The sequence below is a fragment of the Oncorhynchus masou genome, chromosome 30, assembly GCF_036934945.1.
Source record: "Oncorhynchus masou masou isolate Uvic2021 chromosome 30, UVic_Omas_1.1, whole genome shotgun sequence".
In the NCBI taxonomy this organism is placed as follows: domain Eukaryota; kingdom Metazoa; phylum Chordata; class Actinopteri; order Salmoniformes; family Salmonidae; genus Oncorhynchus; species Oncorhynchus masou.
This window is the reverse complement of record NC_088241.1, coordinates 18,237,452-18,254,134: the sequence shown is the minus strand read 5'-3', so window position 1 is coordinate 18,254,134 and position 16,683 is coordinate 18,237,452. Positions and strand designations below refer to the sequence as shown.

The window sequence follows — 16,683 nt, the reverse complement described above, 5'->3', positions numbered from 1 at the left end:
GATGCTGATAAACATTTTATTTTCAAAATACAGATGAAATCAACAAGCATTAGACAAAGCTAGGCCTGTCACAAGAAATGTTGATGTCAAAATATTTCAAATTGTGTGGTCACCACTCCACCACTAAAAACAGGCATTTTGCTTTCAAGATCACTTCAGTACCTTACTGTATATATAAAATAAACTTAGCATAAAACACTTGCTGTGCTATTCATGAACAGTCACAGAAATAGCAGAATACATTGAAATAAACTTCTTGCATTTAATTGAAAACGTTGCTTGAAACTATTACAATTGATGAATGTTGTATAATATGTAGAAACCGTAAAGTCTGAGTAACGAACAGCTTATTGCTAAAATGCCTCACCTGTATTGGTGAGATGATTTGTACCCAACAATACTGTAGCTTTTACACTGGGGTTGTTTTAAGTAACTTCAAAGCCACACTGGTAAAAAGGCAGAATGAGTCACAGGGATAATGAGAACGACACTCCAGTTAAGTGGAGCTCTGGAGCACTCTCCTGTTTGACCCTTGACCTCAGAGTGGCAAAGGGACTTTCACAGTCACGACTCAGAGCTGCATGAACAAAAGGGGAAAGTGGTTTTAAGTGAGTAGAGCACACCAGTGCAAAGTGGAGTCCAGAGTGGCGTAGTCTTTCACAGCTATAGCCCCAAAATAAAATGGGGAAGTAACCGCAAGCGCATTACAATTCAAATCATTCAAAAAAATTTTTTTTTTTTTTTTTTGAATTCAATTACGTTGCTGTTGTGACATGTGCAAAGGCCACTGAGGTGCAAAAAAAAGGCTACAAATTAATGACGTAACTTCCTGTGGTGGAGTACAAAGCAATGACGCTAAATTGGCATGACTTTAACAACTCCAAAAAGATGCCTAAAAGTGTTTTCTGTATGTCAATACAGGGTCCTAAACCACTGATATATGGTGGTAGGTCATTACGCTAATGCTTAAAATAATGCACTGCTACAAGTTGCAATGGGTTGTTGGGAAAAATCTGTTTGCAGATTATCATATTCCGCTTCTCTTAAAAAGGACATTTCAGGTGTGCTACATTAAGCTGACACTTGCAGCTGTAACACTAGTAGTTATACTAACTACACTTTGCTTTGGCAAATAACAAAATTATTACACACATCAGTGAATCAAAAAAATTACACTAAATAATGACAATTCTTAATATGCAAAAAAGGGCATAAAAGTACAAAAACTAAATATGCCTGACATCCAAAATGTACTAATACACACAAAAATAAAATGCATTTCTATCTTTAAGAACAACTTTTAGTATAAGCTCGCATAAAATTAAATGAAGTGCTTACACAACACAAGTGGGGACTCTTATCTAGCCCATCACGTCAGTCCACTGCTCTAACAGAGCCTCAAAAAGGGAGACGTAAACGCAGCTGTGGCAGTGGTACCTCCAAAGGAGACAGACCAAAAGGAAAGGGAACTATATAAAAACACGCACCAGGTCGGTGGAAATACTAGAAGGTAGCACCAAAAACAGGCTGACCCTGCTGTTATCTGAGCTCTTTAGTTGCTTTGGGAACTTTTAGAACTTTGTAAACGTTGTTGTGAAAAACAGTGGCAAAGTGGGGCCTGGAGTCCCTGGACATGAGCGTACAGAGGGGCACTTTCCCAGCGTTCTGAGGGTCCTCCACATCCCAGATCTCAGGCATGCTGCAGCCAGGCCTGGAGAGCACAGAGAAAGCCAGGAAGGGAGAAAGAGAAAGGGGCAGAGAAAGAGAAAATATTTCAGCAAAGAAACAAACTGAACCAAAACATTGTGATTAACGGACTGCGAAACAGATTGTTCAAATGGTCACTTGGCAGCAGAATTGGGTTCAGTTCAATTCAGTCATTTCTGAGTGAGTTGGAAAAATGCCCTGTACTGACTGGAATGACTTGTTGACAATGTCACAAGAACATATGACAGTGTAAACAGCAGTTGGTTACTGACGGGAAGGCCACCCAGGGTTACCTGGAGCGCCGGGTGCACCACGAGTCCTCCAGGACAAAGTAGTCCACCTCCATCTGCATCAGGTTCCTCTTCACCACCTCGGCAGACTTACGGCTATACATGGCATACACCAGCTTGGTCCTCTCCCTGAGTGGAACAGACCACAACGTTTAGACAACGCTGAATTGGTGTTAGCCTAGCACATAGCAAGTACAGTAGTATCAATGTTCTGTCCACACCTCAGTCCAGCGTCCTCGTAATGTGGGTGGTTGACGATGGGCCGGCCAGCTGACAGCTTCACACTGGCCATGGTGGGCATGGCTCCAGCAAACACAGAGTCTGCACCACACACAAAACAAAACAGTACATCTAAGAGAAGAGTCCACAGAGGCATGGGTCATGATCACTGATCTGAAAGGGACTGGATACCTGAAAGTGAGGTTACCAGCCAATTGCTTTCACCAATCCAACCTAGTCAGATCAGTCAATTCCATAACGAAGGATGCCATTTAGAATAATTTGTTTATATGTTTGTTTATCTCGAGCCTCTGGTTTCAGAGGTAGGATGAAGATGTTACTTACTGGGCGGTGTGTTGTCTCTGATCCAGTCCAGCAGCTGCTCCTGGGGTAGGTTGCTGAATTCTCCCATGATGCCCCACTGGGCCTGCAGGTTGGCCGCACCCTGCATGGCCATGATGGACAGGATGCCAAACACCATCACTTGGAGCTTGAACTTCTCCCCCATCCAGCCAAACAACTAACACACAGACAGACAACACATGAGCATCAATGAGAACATTGGTCTGTAGTGCATCTGTGATGGAGGTCTCTAGTGGTAGTGGTGTTGTGATCCATCTTTGGTACGTTATGTACTCTGCGGTATCTGTGTGGTGTCAGTGTTAATTGTGTTGTGGTGTGTTGAATCTCACGAGTTGCGATGAGTCGTGTCTTGTCGTGTTGAGTGGCGTCGTGTCGTGTTGAGTGGCTTCGTGTCGAGTGGCGTCGTGTCGTGTCGAGTGGCTTCGTGTCGAGTGGCGTCGTGTCACGTCGAGTGGCTTCGTGTCGAGTGGCGTCGTGTCACGTCGAGTGGCTTCGTGTCGAGTGGCGTCACGTCGAGTGGCTTCGTGTCGAGTGGCGTCGTGTCACGTCGAGTGGCTTCGTGTGGCGTCACGTCGAGTGGCGTCGAGTGTCACGTCGAGTGGCTTCGTCACGTCGAGTGGCTTCGTGTCGACGTGTCACGTCGAGTGGCTTCGTGTCGACGTGTCACGTCGAGTGGCTTCGTGTCGAGTGGCGTCGTGTCACGTCGAGTGGCTTCGTGTCGAGTGGCGTCGTGTCACGTCGAGTGGCTTCGTGTCGAGTGGCGTCGTGTCACGTCGCGTCACGTCGAGTGGCGTCGCGTCACGTCGAGAGTGGCGTCGCGTCGAGTGGCGTCGCGTCGCGTCGAGTGGCGTCGTGTCATGTCGTATCATGTTGAGTGGCGTCGTGTCATGTTGAGTGGCGTCGGGGACTGACCTGTTTGGAGCAGATCAAGGAGGCCATGATGCACATGTGGGGTGTGAGGAAGAGCTTGAGACGCATGATGAGCATCGCCAGCACTACAAACGCTATCAACTGTAGGCTATGGTACACCAGCTGACACCATGACAGAGAAAGAGAGATAAATAGAGAGAGAGAAAGAGGCCAGGTAGAGAATGAGGGTTGAAGGGCACAGGGAGAGAACAAGATTGGGGGAGGGATGGATGGAGGAAGTGAGAGAAAACAATGGTTAGAGCTAGAACTGGTGATAAAGCGAGCAATTTAAATGGCAGGAAAAAATTGCCTCTGTATGCAGGTTATGAAAATCACTTAGACGATCATTACTATTGTAGCTGAAGCAGATGAACATTACCACATTTAAGGGAAAAAAAGAAGGCTTAAATCATATGGCGTGAGGAGACTCACGGTGTATACAGCAGTAACATTCAGGGAAATCAGGATGCTTGCTTACCTCTCCTTTTGCCAACATTTCTGGCCTGTGAAAAATGTGAAAAAAAAAGTTATGAGTTGTCAAAATGTCAAGTTGTGTTGCCTTTATAAGAATGAATGGGCGAAATGCACATGGAAGTTTGCCTTGACTTGTGCTGTTAAGAGGGTGAGTTTTACAACAGAGGGAAATATACTCACTGTTCATCGTCGTCATCAGGTTTGACAGAATACTTCTCTCCTTCCCTCAGGAACCTCACAACATCCTGGATGGTCTGTAGAGTAGAAGGGACAAACAGTGTCACAAAAAAAAAAAAAAGACAAACCTTAGAAGGGATATAACATTGACCAGGATGATTCCGCCTTCTATTATATGCTAACAGTGAGCATATTCACAGCAAATAATTAACCATTATCATTTCTACCAGTATCACTATTTAGAAGCCCTCCATTTATTCACTAGCAAAGCAAGTCAAGCAGAATCAAAATGGCACGTTATTTTTTATTACCCCTTTATCTCCCCAATTTCTTTATCTAAATTGGTAGTTAGTCTTGTAGTCTCGGGAGAAGTGAAGGTCGAGAGCCACGTGTCCTCTGAAACACAACCCTGTCAAGCTGCACTGCTTCACATAACCCAGAAGCCAGCCACACCAATGTGTTGGAGGAAATTCCGTACAACTGGCGACCATGTCAGCGTGCATGCATCCGGCCCGCAACAAGGAGTCGCTAGAGCGAGATGGGACAAGGACATCCGGCTGGCCAAACCCTCCCCTAACCGGATGTCGCTAGGACAATAGTGCGTCGCCTCATGGGACTCCGGGTTGCCGCCGGCTGCGACATAGCCCGGGATCAAACCCGGATCTGAAGTGACGCCTCAAGCACTGTAGTCCCTTTGACCGCTGTGCAACTCGGGAGACCCGCACTTGTCTTATTAATTCTGCATTTGACACACAATTAGATCAAACTGACACATTTGGACACGCTCGAGGAGATTCTTGAATATTTTTGGAACATAATTATCTTGCCATTTCTCAAGCCTGCCTCAGATATGACAAATTGAGCTCAACAGGCATGTCAAAAGCAGAACGGGAGAAATGACATTTCAAGGATGCCTGCCTTGTTCACTAACAGTGGATTGTGTGGAGTGCCTGGTGTATGAAACACAAATGAAGTCTTACCCGTCCTGCTATGACAGCAACCACCAGCATGTTGATGGGAAGCAGCAGTGTCTTGATGTAGCGCAGTGGGGTCTGAGAAGAGCAATGTTATACACGTCAGATGGACTGGAGAAAAACATTTATTTCTGACACATACCACACACGACCTTTACAAAATGAGCTGCCAAATGGGACGGCAGGTAGCCTAGTGGTTAGAGCGTTGGACTAGTAACCGAAAGGTTTCAAGATTGAATCCCCGAGCTGACAAGGTAAAAAAAAAGATGTCAGTCTGTCCCTGAACAAGGCAGTTAACCCACTGTTCCTAGACCGTCATTGAAAATAAGAATGTTCTTAACGGACCTTCCTAGTTAAATAAATGTAAAATAAAATAAATACTATGAAAGGATGCCTTCTAACACTAGTGCCATGTTGCTATGCCAAATACAGCAAAGTGTCTTTCATACCTCAATTTCCATGAAGTCAAACTCAGCAGCACAGGTATACATCATGGTGTCAAAGTCCTTGTAGCTGGTAAACTTGGACTTTATTAAGCTACTGATGTGAGCCTGGGAGAGAAATTGTTGTAAAAGTAGATGCAACTTCAAATACTGTTAGCATATTCCTATTTACTTTAATTACTATCATACTTTTGAGTGATGGCTTGTTTCAAAATACACAGTGATTCTGCCAGAAAAGGCACCAAAATATAAGGCATTTTGTTTCAAATGCACAGGGCTATTTTCAAAGACTTACATCATCAGAGGCTCCAAAGACAGCTGACAGCATGAACTTGAGAATGACCGTGGAGACAACACATACCAGGCCCAGCATGACCTGAGAGCAAACAGACAAGTCAACCAGGAGACAGACAGACGCAGTCTTCTTTTACTAACATTGTGGGGACACACAATTGATTCCCATTCAAAATCATATTTTCCCTAATTCTAACCCCTCTACCAATATACTTTTTGTCCTCGTGGGGACCGGCAAAATGTCCCCAGTTTGATTGTTTACTGTACTTGTGGGGACTTCTGGTCCCCACAAGTATAGTATACATGTCCACACACACACCTCTTACCCATGTGATGAGGCCAGGTTTGAAGGCTTCTGCAAATTTGTCCCGCAGGGCAATTATTCCCTGCAACCAGGAAGGAACTGATTTCAACACCATACCATTTTCAACATCACACCATGCTTAACATAAAAAACATCCTCTACACATTGAAAGGATGAGGAGAGTGCTAGTCCAGCTCACCCAAATGGAGACCAGCGAGGAGGCGTAGAATGATGTCAGCAGCATGGAGTTTCCAAACATCAGAACAAAGCACACGGCAAGTGTTATCTGGAGATCGAGTGGGGTGGAAAGAAGTTTAGTGACATAGTCTGAGTCGATATTCACATAATAAGGAATTCCCCTTGACCACGCCTACAAATTGTGGAAAACAAACATTCTTTCCCATTGACCTCAAGTGTAAGAGTGTAAACTTCATCATAGATTTGTTAAACAGAAAAAGAAAGGCAGAAAACCTGCTGTGTTGTTCAATGTACATGTAACCAGGTCAAAAATCCCGGCGGTTCACAATGCATCCACATAGGGAAATAGAGCATGCGAGAAGAGCCCTATGGCTTCAGGCTATTCGGTGCAGGACAGTGGGAAATATGGCGACCCAGTGTCCAAGTAACCATGTGCCTTATATACACTAGAATATTTAAATGATTTTACATCATTAGCTACAGTATGTGTGTGGGCTTAAAAATGCTGTAAGTCGTCGAGGACACAAGCCTGTGTGTGTCCCAGTTTTCTTCACGCTGCCACTTCTTGCCAGGCGGATAAATTATTCACAGCCATATGTCCCTGCATACCACTGCTGGCTTGCTTCAGAAGCTAAGCAGGATTGGTCCTGGTCAGTTCCTGGATGGGAGACCAGATGCTGCTGGAAGGGCCAGTAGGAGGCACTCTTTCCTCTGGTCTAAAAAAATATCCCAATGCCTGAGGGCAGTGACTGGGGACACTGCCCTGTGTAGGGTGCCATCTTTCGGATGGGACGTTAAACGGGTGTCCTGACTCTCTGAGGTCATTAAAGATCCTATGGCACTTATCGTAAGAGTAGGGGTGTTAACCCCGGTGTCCTGGCTAAATTCCCAATCTGGCCCTTAAACCATCACGGTCACCTAAATAATCCCCAGTTTACAATTGGCTCATTCATCCCCCTCCTCTCCCCTGTAACTATTCCCCAGGTTGTTGCTGCAAATGAGAACGTGTTCTCAGTCAACTTACATGGTAAAATAACGGATAAATAAATAAAAAATGTCCTTTCTTCTCTCCTCCTTCGACGACACAAATTTCCAGCATCATCTTAATACAAAGGGCCTCTTCTCTTATCTCCCCAGCTCCTTACGCTATCCACACTAACAGCCTGTGTTAGAGGATTAGGAGAACTGGAACTGTGATGGAGAGGAGTAATGTAGCTACGGTCCAAAACGCACACACAAACACACTCCTTGGCAGAACGCACAGCCCTGTTTTACAATGCACGCCCACAAGTACAGGTTAGTTAGGAACCAGAAAATACATTTACCATGTGTGTCACTAGGAGGGACTGCATTTTGGTGGGGCTGATGTATCCCAGGATGTACGAGGCAAAGAGCGAGGCCACCTGAAACAAGTAGTCAAGTGTAAATACAAGCAATAAGTAGTGTATACAACAACCTTGAAATGATTGCAATAAAGGGTGCATGCTTATTTTCGAGCACAAGACATTGATGCTATAAGTACTTAGATTACAGTTTGTGGTAAAATCCCCATATATAATGCTCTAATTAGCTAGCAGAGGGACACTTGCTATAATAATCTAGCCAGACTGATAGCAAAGCTGTTGCTTAGCAAAGATGCCAGCAGATCCTGTTTGTGTGAGACTAACCTTCAACGCTTTGGTCTGCCTCCCCACCTCCTCCAGTCTTTTTCTCCATCTGTCTCACACCCTCCCTCCGTTTTCACTGTCTGTTGCTCTTTTTTTGTTATCCTCTTCTCCATCTCTTACAATGTCCCTTTACCAGTTTACTCTTCTCCCTTTCTCACAGCCTCCCTTCTTCACTCTATCCCCATCTCTTCCTCACTCTGTCTTCCTCTTCTCCACTCCTCTCACAGCCTCCACCCTTCTCTATATTTATCTCTCCCTCTTTTTCTCTTACCTGGGTAAGCAGCACAAACTGGGCAAACTGCCAGGGCAGCATGAAGCACAAATTGGAGATGGCCAACGCCCACATGGCCTTTCTGCTGGGGTTGCGTGTCCTTTGGAGAGATAGATGTGGAAAAGGGCAGGAGGCAAGAGGTAAGGACATCCATCGACACAGGCCTACACTAACACTCACATTCTATTTAGAGGCAGCCTGAATGGATCAGCCTCCAAGCCCTCCACTCACACTGACAGCTTTAGAGAACAAGTTAAAGGGGTCGAATAGCAGAGACTTTGACTCCAAGTGAATTAGACTGAATACAAAATGTGATCAATGCGGGAATGGAACCAACAACTTTGGTATTGCCAACATCAAGCTTTACAAAAAAGATATCTGGACCACAATGAATTGAGATCATAACAATTGCAGAGCTCTCATTATAATCTACATCAGTGGTTCTCCAATGGTTTTGCCTCGGGATCCAAATTGAACTAGGTTGTCTCAGTCGCGAATCAATATTCGCATTGCGATAAAGAATCGGCAAAATCCAATATTGAAAAAAAAAAAAGGAATGGTATATTGATAGTTAATGTAGCAATTATATGACAAGGGAACAACATTCACAGCCACCTCTTTAATTGTCAATAATTACACTTAGCACATATTCTTGATGAGGAATGTTAATAAAGTCACCTCACTGGCTTGATATCACAAAAATCAACCAAGATAGTGCTGCTAATAGCTCTATATTGAAATATTGTGAATTAAGAAAAGGTGTTCAGGGATTAAATTATAAAAACGTGTAAGTGCATTATAATTTCTACCCACTATCTACCTGGTTTAAGTTCAGACTGGAGTATTTTTTAATACAAAAATAAATACAATTTACTCAGACAGCCGCAAACTATCAAAAACCTTCTACAACCAAAGGTTGTTGGAGACGGCCAGCACTAGATGTCGACCGATTAATCAGCATGGCCGATTAATTAGGGCCAATTTCAAGTTTTCATAACAATAGGTAATCTGCATTTTTGGACGCCGATTATGGCTGATTACATTGTATTCCATGAGAAAACTGCGTGGCAGGCTGACCACCTGTTACGTGAGTGTAGCAAGGAGCCAAGGTAAGTTGCTAGCTAGCATTAAACTTATCTTATTTTTTATTATTCACATAATCACTAGTTAACTAAACATGGTCGATGATATTACTAGGTTAACCGTTATTTTATCATCGAATCACAGCCTACTTGGCAAAAACGGGGATGAGTTAACAAATGTGCATTCACGAAAAAAGCACAAGCGTTGCACGAATCTACCTAACCATAAACAATGCCTTTCTTAAAATCAATCTTGCGTTCATTGCACGCTGAGTCAGGGTATATGCAACAGTTTGGGCCGCCTGGCTCGTTGCGAACTAATTTGCCAGAATTTTACATAATTATGACACAACATTGAAAGTTGTGCAATGTAACAGCAATATTTAGACTTAGGTTTTCCACCAGTTCGATAAAATACGGAACGGTTCCGTATTTCATTGAAAGAATAAACTTCTTGATTTCGAAATGATAGTTTCCGGATTTGACCATATTAATGACCAAAGGCTCGTATTTCTGTGTTCATTATATTATAGTCTATGATTTGATATTTGATAGAGCAGTCTGATTGAGTGGTGGTAGATGGCAGCAGGCTCGTAAGCACCAGTTGAGAATCGCTGCTTTACATTACATATCACTAGCACATAAAGAGGCAGCCAGAGCGTATTGAAAAGAGAAGGAGAGAAAGGAAGGCGAAAGGAAATAGGGATGGTGAGTTACCGGAGAATGTGGGTGAGGAGTAACATCTGCAGGACCAGGAAGGGATAGGAGAAGCTCTCCCTCAGGGGCGGAGTCCACATGACCCGGGTGCTCTGCGACACAGAAACACACACATACAAACAAACAAACGATCCTACTTTATTTTGCGACAACACATTGCTGCGTAGGAGGGGATTTTTTCTGTACCGCTACACAATCAATGACAACTGCGAAAAACTATTTGTACATAAAAATGCATCCAGTAATCTCATCCAGTACATTTAGTCTTCATCCTACACCCACACTGCACCAATGCTCCTATAATAATGATTTGGATACATTCACACTTCTGCATTGAAACCAGCAGACTGAGAAGGTAAAGGAGACAAGTGGGTGGCGACTGGGGAGAGGAGAGTATGATTGAAATGTCAGTATCGATTGGTGTGACTATTACAATAGAGCAACTACTCAGCGTGTCTGATACTGGCTGAGACGGAGATCCTTTTGATGGCTGCCTGCATTGTATCCATCCCCCATCTCCACCCTCATCAGTCTACCTCCACGGTTCTGTACGGTACACACTCACCTCTCCATGGTTGAAGAAGAAACACAGCACCGTGACCATACCCCCAAGCCGACTGCCACTAGAGAGGGGAAGGGAGGGGGATAATTCAGCCTTTCTTATTTTAACAGTCTTTATTAGAACATTAAAGTGACTAAATGACTTTAAAGTCTTAATCTGAGCCCAACTGTTGCAGAATCAAAGGCGGGTAAAGGTTAAGTTACCTGAGGTAGGTCCCGTAGATGAAGAACAGACTCATCATCAGACCATTGAGGAGGAACACAAAGGTCACGTAGAAGTATGCAGGGTCACCCATACCTGACACACACAGACAGAGAAACTATTAGGATTGAGACTGGCAATGGCAAGGACCTCGAATAGCCAAAGACCATAACATAACACTGATTCATGACCAGAGATTCTATTCAAATACTATATGCTATTCTATGGACAGAAAGAAATGAAAGTGAGAATATAGTTTGCTTGTTGTATTACTGTACCAAACAAATTAACTTACTTTCAGAAAATGTTAAGTCGACTGATGGAATGGCTCAAAATAAGATGCTTGAAAGCATGATGTAATATTGATTGATACCTGACATGGCTCGCTCTTAGTGAAAGACATAGGCTAATGGAAACATTGAAGCCTTCAGTGAGTCGCCTTCTTAATGCTTTCCTGAAGTGGGAGGCTTTCTTTCATTTCACTACCATAGAACTGCTGAGGATAAAGGGCTATTCCGAGTCTGCTCTAAATTGCTGCGCACTCAGCTTGTGGAAACAGGAACAAAAGGCAGGCGGCACTTACTTGTACAGCAGCACCTTCAAACTACATAGAGTGTGCTTTCACATAATTCACACCTTTAATTATAAATAAGTGTAACTTATTTGCCTCCAGTCTTGACTATATAACACTGAGAAGTACTACGCATATAACATGCTATGAAGTGCTAATGACAAGTTAAGAGAACAGTTCAACAAGTAGAAAAGGGGAACAACCTCCCCCTTACAAAACACTTTCCCCTTATTCATAGATTTCATTGAAGTTGGCCCAGATACATGTGAAATGTGTTATGTGAAATTTTTAAAAAACGAAGCTTTCCCTTTGCGCAGCAGCTCAATTAAAATGCAATGAAAGCAAGAAATAGCCTCACAGATTGCAATTATTCATAACCTAAGCAACTGCATGGCATTCCTTTGGGAGACACAGATCTCTATTTTCCTGAAATGAACTGGTATTCAGTCAAACTTACACATTTGGAAATCCACAATTCAGAAAAATAACATTGATCCAGTGCAGTGGAATATATATATATATATATATATGTTGAAATTAAAATCAAACAGATTGGCTGTTCTCTCTCTATAGAGTGGAACACTGGTGTTATGCCAACTTTCAATTTCATATGCAGCAATAATGAGGTTTTTACAACTAATATTTCAGATGAACCACTGCAGCTTGGTGGCACAGAAATAACGCTCATTTTCTTTATGATTTCCCATAGAGCTGGTATGATTGCATCCGGCCTAGAGAGTTGTGTGTGTGTGTTCAGGTCAAACAAGACAGCATTGGTACCTTCACAGCCGTCCACTGCAGCCATACCCTCTCCTCTATTGATGGACCAACACATCTTGGTGGGGAGTCCAAAGAATTCCATTATATCTGTGTAGATTCTGTACCAGCTGGCCAGGACCACCTAGAGAGCAGTGGAGGAAGGATTTCAGCATGAAGACCCTCAACAAAGTCTGTTGTCCAATCAAATGCCAAGGATGTTCATTTCCACAAATGTTACCTCTGGATAGAGATTGAACCTCTTCAGTGTGTTTATAACCAGTGGGTACTCTGTAAGCCGATCGTTCATGACCAGATAAAGGCCGTTGAGAAAGGTTGGGGCCTCAATGATGGTCTTGAAGTAGGAGTAGTATAAGCCCTAGAACAGGATCATATAACAATTTGATTAAATTCTCACACAAAAGCCCTTATCAGGTATTGGCTCATGGCCTGCCACAGAAACAAGGCTCTAAGATTTTGCAAGACACAGTATCACACAAACATAGAATAGGTCATCATTATTTCATTTGTTTCTTCTTCTGTCATCTTTCAACAACACAAGACTTACCATTTCTGTCCGAAATGCCATTTCCTTTTCCAGCCCTGACAGATGTGAGAAGTGCCTGTCATTTTCAAAGAGGCGTGAGAGATGGTACCTACAGAAACAACAAATAGGCTTTAGGATATCTAGCTAACGTTAGTTATCTACAATCAATGTACACAGGAAACATTCAAGACTTGGAAGTGCATGTCAATGACCTGAAATGTTGTTAGACTGAGGTTAACGTTAGTTACTTAACTTACCAATGTAGATACCCAGCCAGAGCAGCTATGAAGAAAAAACAGAACCGTTAATGATATTAAGAAAGTTGTGGGGTTTAATCAATGTTCTAATATTAGTTAGCCAGCTAGTTAATAATATAATTACCGTTAGCTAATTTAACGTTACTGTAGTTAGCTATCATCATTTGTTAGCCACCAATGACCGTGGCACAGCCTAGCAACCTCAGTAACGTTAGCTGTCGTCGTATGCTGTTTGAGCTAGCGCTAGCTAACGTAAGCGACCTAGCTACGTTAGCAACATCGTTACAGTACTGTTAGCTAGCTAAGTACTGTATATGTGTTGTGTGACACTTACCAAGAACTAGAGTAATTCCGAGTTTCACAAAAGCTGACGGAGTAAGGCCAAGCTTACTTCTGATGAATGAAACCCCAGGAAATAGTCCATTCTTATTATGAAGCAAGCTGTTGAAAGGGGTGCCCTTTCCTGCTCGTCTACTTTTCCCGGTGCCAGGCGATACAAACGGACTCCTGTCTCTGTCGTCGACGCTGGGCTGCGGAGGTTGATCCTTCACGTTTTGTTTTCTAGTTTTTACGACCATGTTTTCATAATCGTAAATCTCCGGCTGTGAAATACGTTTTGTAGAAGTAACTGGATGGGTACCTTCTATCCACACATTTTGCTAGCTACCTGAGTGATGATGTGTTCACTGCACAAATCTTTGAAATGTTCGCCCCCAACTGGAGTTAATACAGACTGCATGCGTTAGTAGCCATGGTAACACACATACATGTGTGTCAGTTGGTAGCTAGAACGCTTCAGTTCAAAATGTTGTTTTTCTAACGTAAATATAATCCTAATGCGACAGTGGCACAGCAGAATCCCCCGTCTGTCTCTGTCTCTCTCGCTGTCTGTCTCTCTCTGTCAATTTCAATTAAATGTAAGGGCTTTACTGGCGTGGGAAACATATGTTAACATTTCCAAAGTCTTTGAGGATCTGTGTAATTTCCCTCAAATCTGTGTAATCTCTATTATGGTCATACATTTGGCAGGAGGTTAGGAAGTGCTGCTTAGTTTCCACCTCATTTTGTGGGCAGTGGGCACATATCCTGTCTTCTCTTGAGAGCCAGGTCTGCCTGCGGTGGCCTTTCTCAGTAGCAAGGCTATACTCACAGAGTCTGTACCTTGTCAAGGCTTTCCTTAAATTTGGGTCAGTCACAGTAGTCAGGTATTCTGCCACTGTGTACTCTCTGTTTAGGGCCAAATAGCATTCTAGTTTGCACAGTTTTTTTTGTTAATTCTTTCCAATGTGTCAAGAAACTATCTTTTTGTTTTCTCATGATTTTGTTGAGTCTAATTGTGTTGCTGTTCTGGGGCTCTGTGGGGGTCTGTTTGTGTTTGTGAACAGAGCCCCAGTTGTTTTCCCTGTAAATTATGAATGTAAAGCATAGGTTTACATTTGCATTACTCATGCTGCTACATTTTCCAGAAATTGACAAACTACAGTAATGGCATCCCTTCACCAGCAGACAATGCTTGCTGGTTTACACTTGTCTTGGTTTTAACCACTAGGTGTCCCTACAGTTTCAGGTATGAATTGAGAACGGTCAGGTTTGCCACTAAACCAGCCAAAATTTCATTCCATTTACGACACATGCACTGTCTGACCTGATAATGTATACCTAATGGCCTCTGTATCTCACAAAAGTAGCTGACTACAAAACTATATACACTACTACTTTATGAGAGTTTATTGGACACATGTAGTATTAAATAATTTGTGCTACTTTTGTGTTACCTTTTTGTTATCGCTCTTTCTAGTTTTTTTATTTGAATAAATCTGATGTAGTGATCACAATGTTTCAATTATGGTTAATTAAATGTATTTATTTCATTATAAGTCTTCAGTTTAATCTTGGACTGATCAAGATGCCTTCCTATAGATACAAAATATTATTGTTTGAAGGTTATCAGATAAAATAACTGACCAATAATGTGCAGAACTATATTTGCTGTCATACCAGAGATGCCACCTTTATGCCAGGTGACCAGATTAACTGAGTATCTTTAGAGCCTCTCTGCGGCCGCGGCAACCCTCGAGGACAGAGACATGGTTACCAAAGCTGCAGTGGAGTGGAGTAAGGGTGGCTGGTCACACAGACAGGAACATCAGGAAAGATGATCTGATCTCATCTGTTTGGCTTGGAAAGGGACAGAGAGCACTAGAGGGAAAAGCTGCCTTCTGGTGATGACATCATGACAGCTTCTCACCATCTCCACAAACAAACACGTCGGCTTGGTGCGCTCTTTCTCGGCGGGGGCGGTAGGTGGCGGGTGAGTGGGACGAGAGGATGAGGGGCAGGAGGGAAGCGCTCTGTTTATTTTCCCTGGTGTTCTCCATCGTGTTGGCCCTGGGACCCAGGAGCCTCCTGCTTTCTCTGGGAAACACGGCTGAGGAAGAGCGAGGACCCCGACCGGCCAACACACAGAGGCCTGCCTGGTACAGGTGCAGAATGAGGGAATGTTGTTCTGATGCTGACAGGCTATCAGGGTGCTGAGCCTCAGAGTATTCTAATGTCCTTCAATTGGAAGCAACCCTCAGTATGTTGTCCTACATTCTTAGAAAAAAAGGGGTTTTAGAACTCTCTAGCAATGTATCAAAAAGTTGAAACAAGAGTACATGGACTATGTGGACCTCAATGGCCTAAAATGTACCTTTTAGGGTTTAGCCTTATTAGCCCATGGAATAAACTCTGGATAACAATATCAGCACAATAACATTGAATACACATAGGCTAATAGATATATTTAGATAAGAGATAACGTCCCGAGCCCATTCCAACACCCTATCACTGACCTCCACATACAAGTGATAGGATGCTTATTGTTACTCCACCTTGGAACAGTTTTCCTTGGAGCACCTCAGTTTCTTACACCACCAGTCTGCCCCAGTCCTCTCCCTTGCCTGGCCAAAGCCACGCCTTCACAGACGCATGTATATATTATCTGATACCCTAACTAAGGCCCCTACATGCCAAGCTTTCAACATTGTACCCCAATCCCTCCTCCCTCCTCCGCCTCCCCTATCCCAATGCCAAGCTCAGGGTGGCATTTCTTGGGCCCCTGACTGATTCATGGGTGCCAGACTGAGCCTAAATACAATAACAGGGGCAGAGTGCCCATCAGGACTGTCAGAAACATGGGGGTGGGGGGACTGGGGTGAGGGGACGAGTCATTGAAAACTGCTCTGCTGTTAGCTCAGCTTGCGGCCACACTGAGGGAATTTGTTTTTTTACCAAATAAAGCGCTGCAACAGTGCCGCTGGCCTGGGCTGGCTGGAAGGAGGGTGAGTGGGGGTAGAGACGGACAGGGAGCAGGCGTTTTGCTGGTGCGGGCAGGACAGCTCGGTGCAGTGTAGTGTGGCTGATGACACCCCCTATTGACTGCCCCGGGGTAATTGAAGCCAGCCGCCACGGCCCGGCCGCCCCATGCCGAGGCTAAATGGCATGCTGGGAAGAGGAAGGGCGTTTGGGCCTCCGTTTCTCGGAATTGTTGGCCATCTTGGTTTTACAAATAATTGTCCCATTGGAGTCTTTTATGAGATTCTCAGATGAATTTTGAAGTTTCATGCTAACATGTAATATTTTTTTGCTATTTCCCTTCTCCACAACAGTCCGGCTTCCTAGATTAAATGATAGCAGGGCTGGTTTTGGTTGGTCCAGT

The 16,683-nt window shown here is 43.6% G+C and overlaps 1 protein-coding gene across 1 annotated transcript; it reads right to left on the bottom strand.

Annotated features, from left to right (window-relative positions):
- Window positions 1–2: 2 nt before the first annotated feature.
- LOC135522221 (protein C-mannosyl-transferase DPY19L1-like) lies at window positions 3–13,876 on the bottom strand. Its single transcript, XM_064948284.1, has 22 exons — window positions 13,318–13,876; window positions 12,984–13,008; window positions 12,748–12,835; window positions 12,421–12,558; window positions 12,204–12,324; window positions 10,855–10,948; window positions 10,655–10,712; window positions 10,090–10,181; window positions 8,291–8,390; window positions 7,678–7,755; window positions 6,354–6,440; window positions 6,177–6,236; window positions 5,852–5,932; window positions 5,563–5,664; window positions 5,120–5,191; window positions 4,143–4,216; window positions 3,967–3,991; window positions 3,492–3,611; window positions 2,562–2,736; window positions 2,219–2,318; window positions 2,001–2,126; window positions 3–1,711 (listed from the first exon to the last, which is right to left on the bottom strand). The coding sequence occupies exons 1-22, from the start codon at window positions 13,559–13,561 to the stop codon at window positions 1,540–1,542; spliced, it is 2,232 nt and encodes a 743-aa protein (XP_064804356.1). The 5' UTR covers window positions 13,562–13,876; the 3' UTR covers window positions 3–1,539.
- Window positions 13,877–16,683: the final 2,807 nt, after the last annotated feature.

What these genes read in the sequence shown, in the direction of transcription:
- LOC135522221 (XM_064948284.1), bottom strand. Translation starts at nt 13,561, where the DNA reads ATGGTCGTAAAAACTAGAAAACAAAACGTGAAGGATCAACCTCCGCAG. An exon ending in CTGGCTGGGTATCTACATTG is followed by an intron (nt 12,836 to 12,983) that starts GTAAGTTAAGTA and finishes TTGTTTCTGTAG; the next exon opens with GTACCATCTCTCACGCCTCT. An exon ending in AAATGTTGGCAAAAGGAGAG is followed by an intron (nt 3,612 to 3,966) that starts GTAAGCAAGCAT and finishes TCATGGTGTCAG; the next exon opens with CTGGTGTACCATAGCCTACA.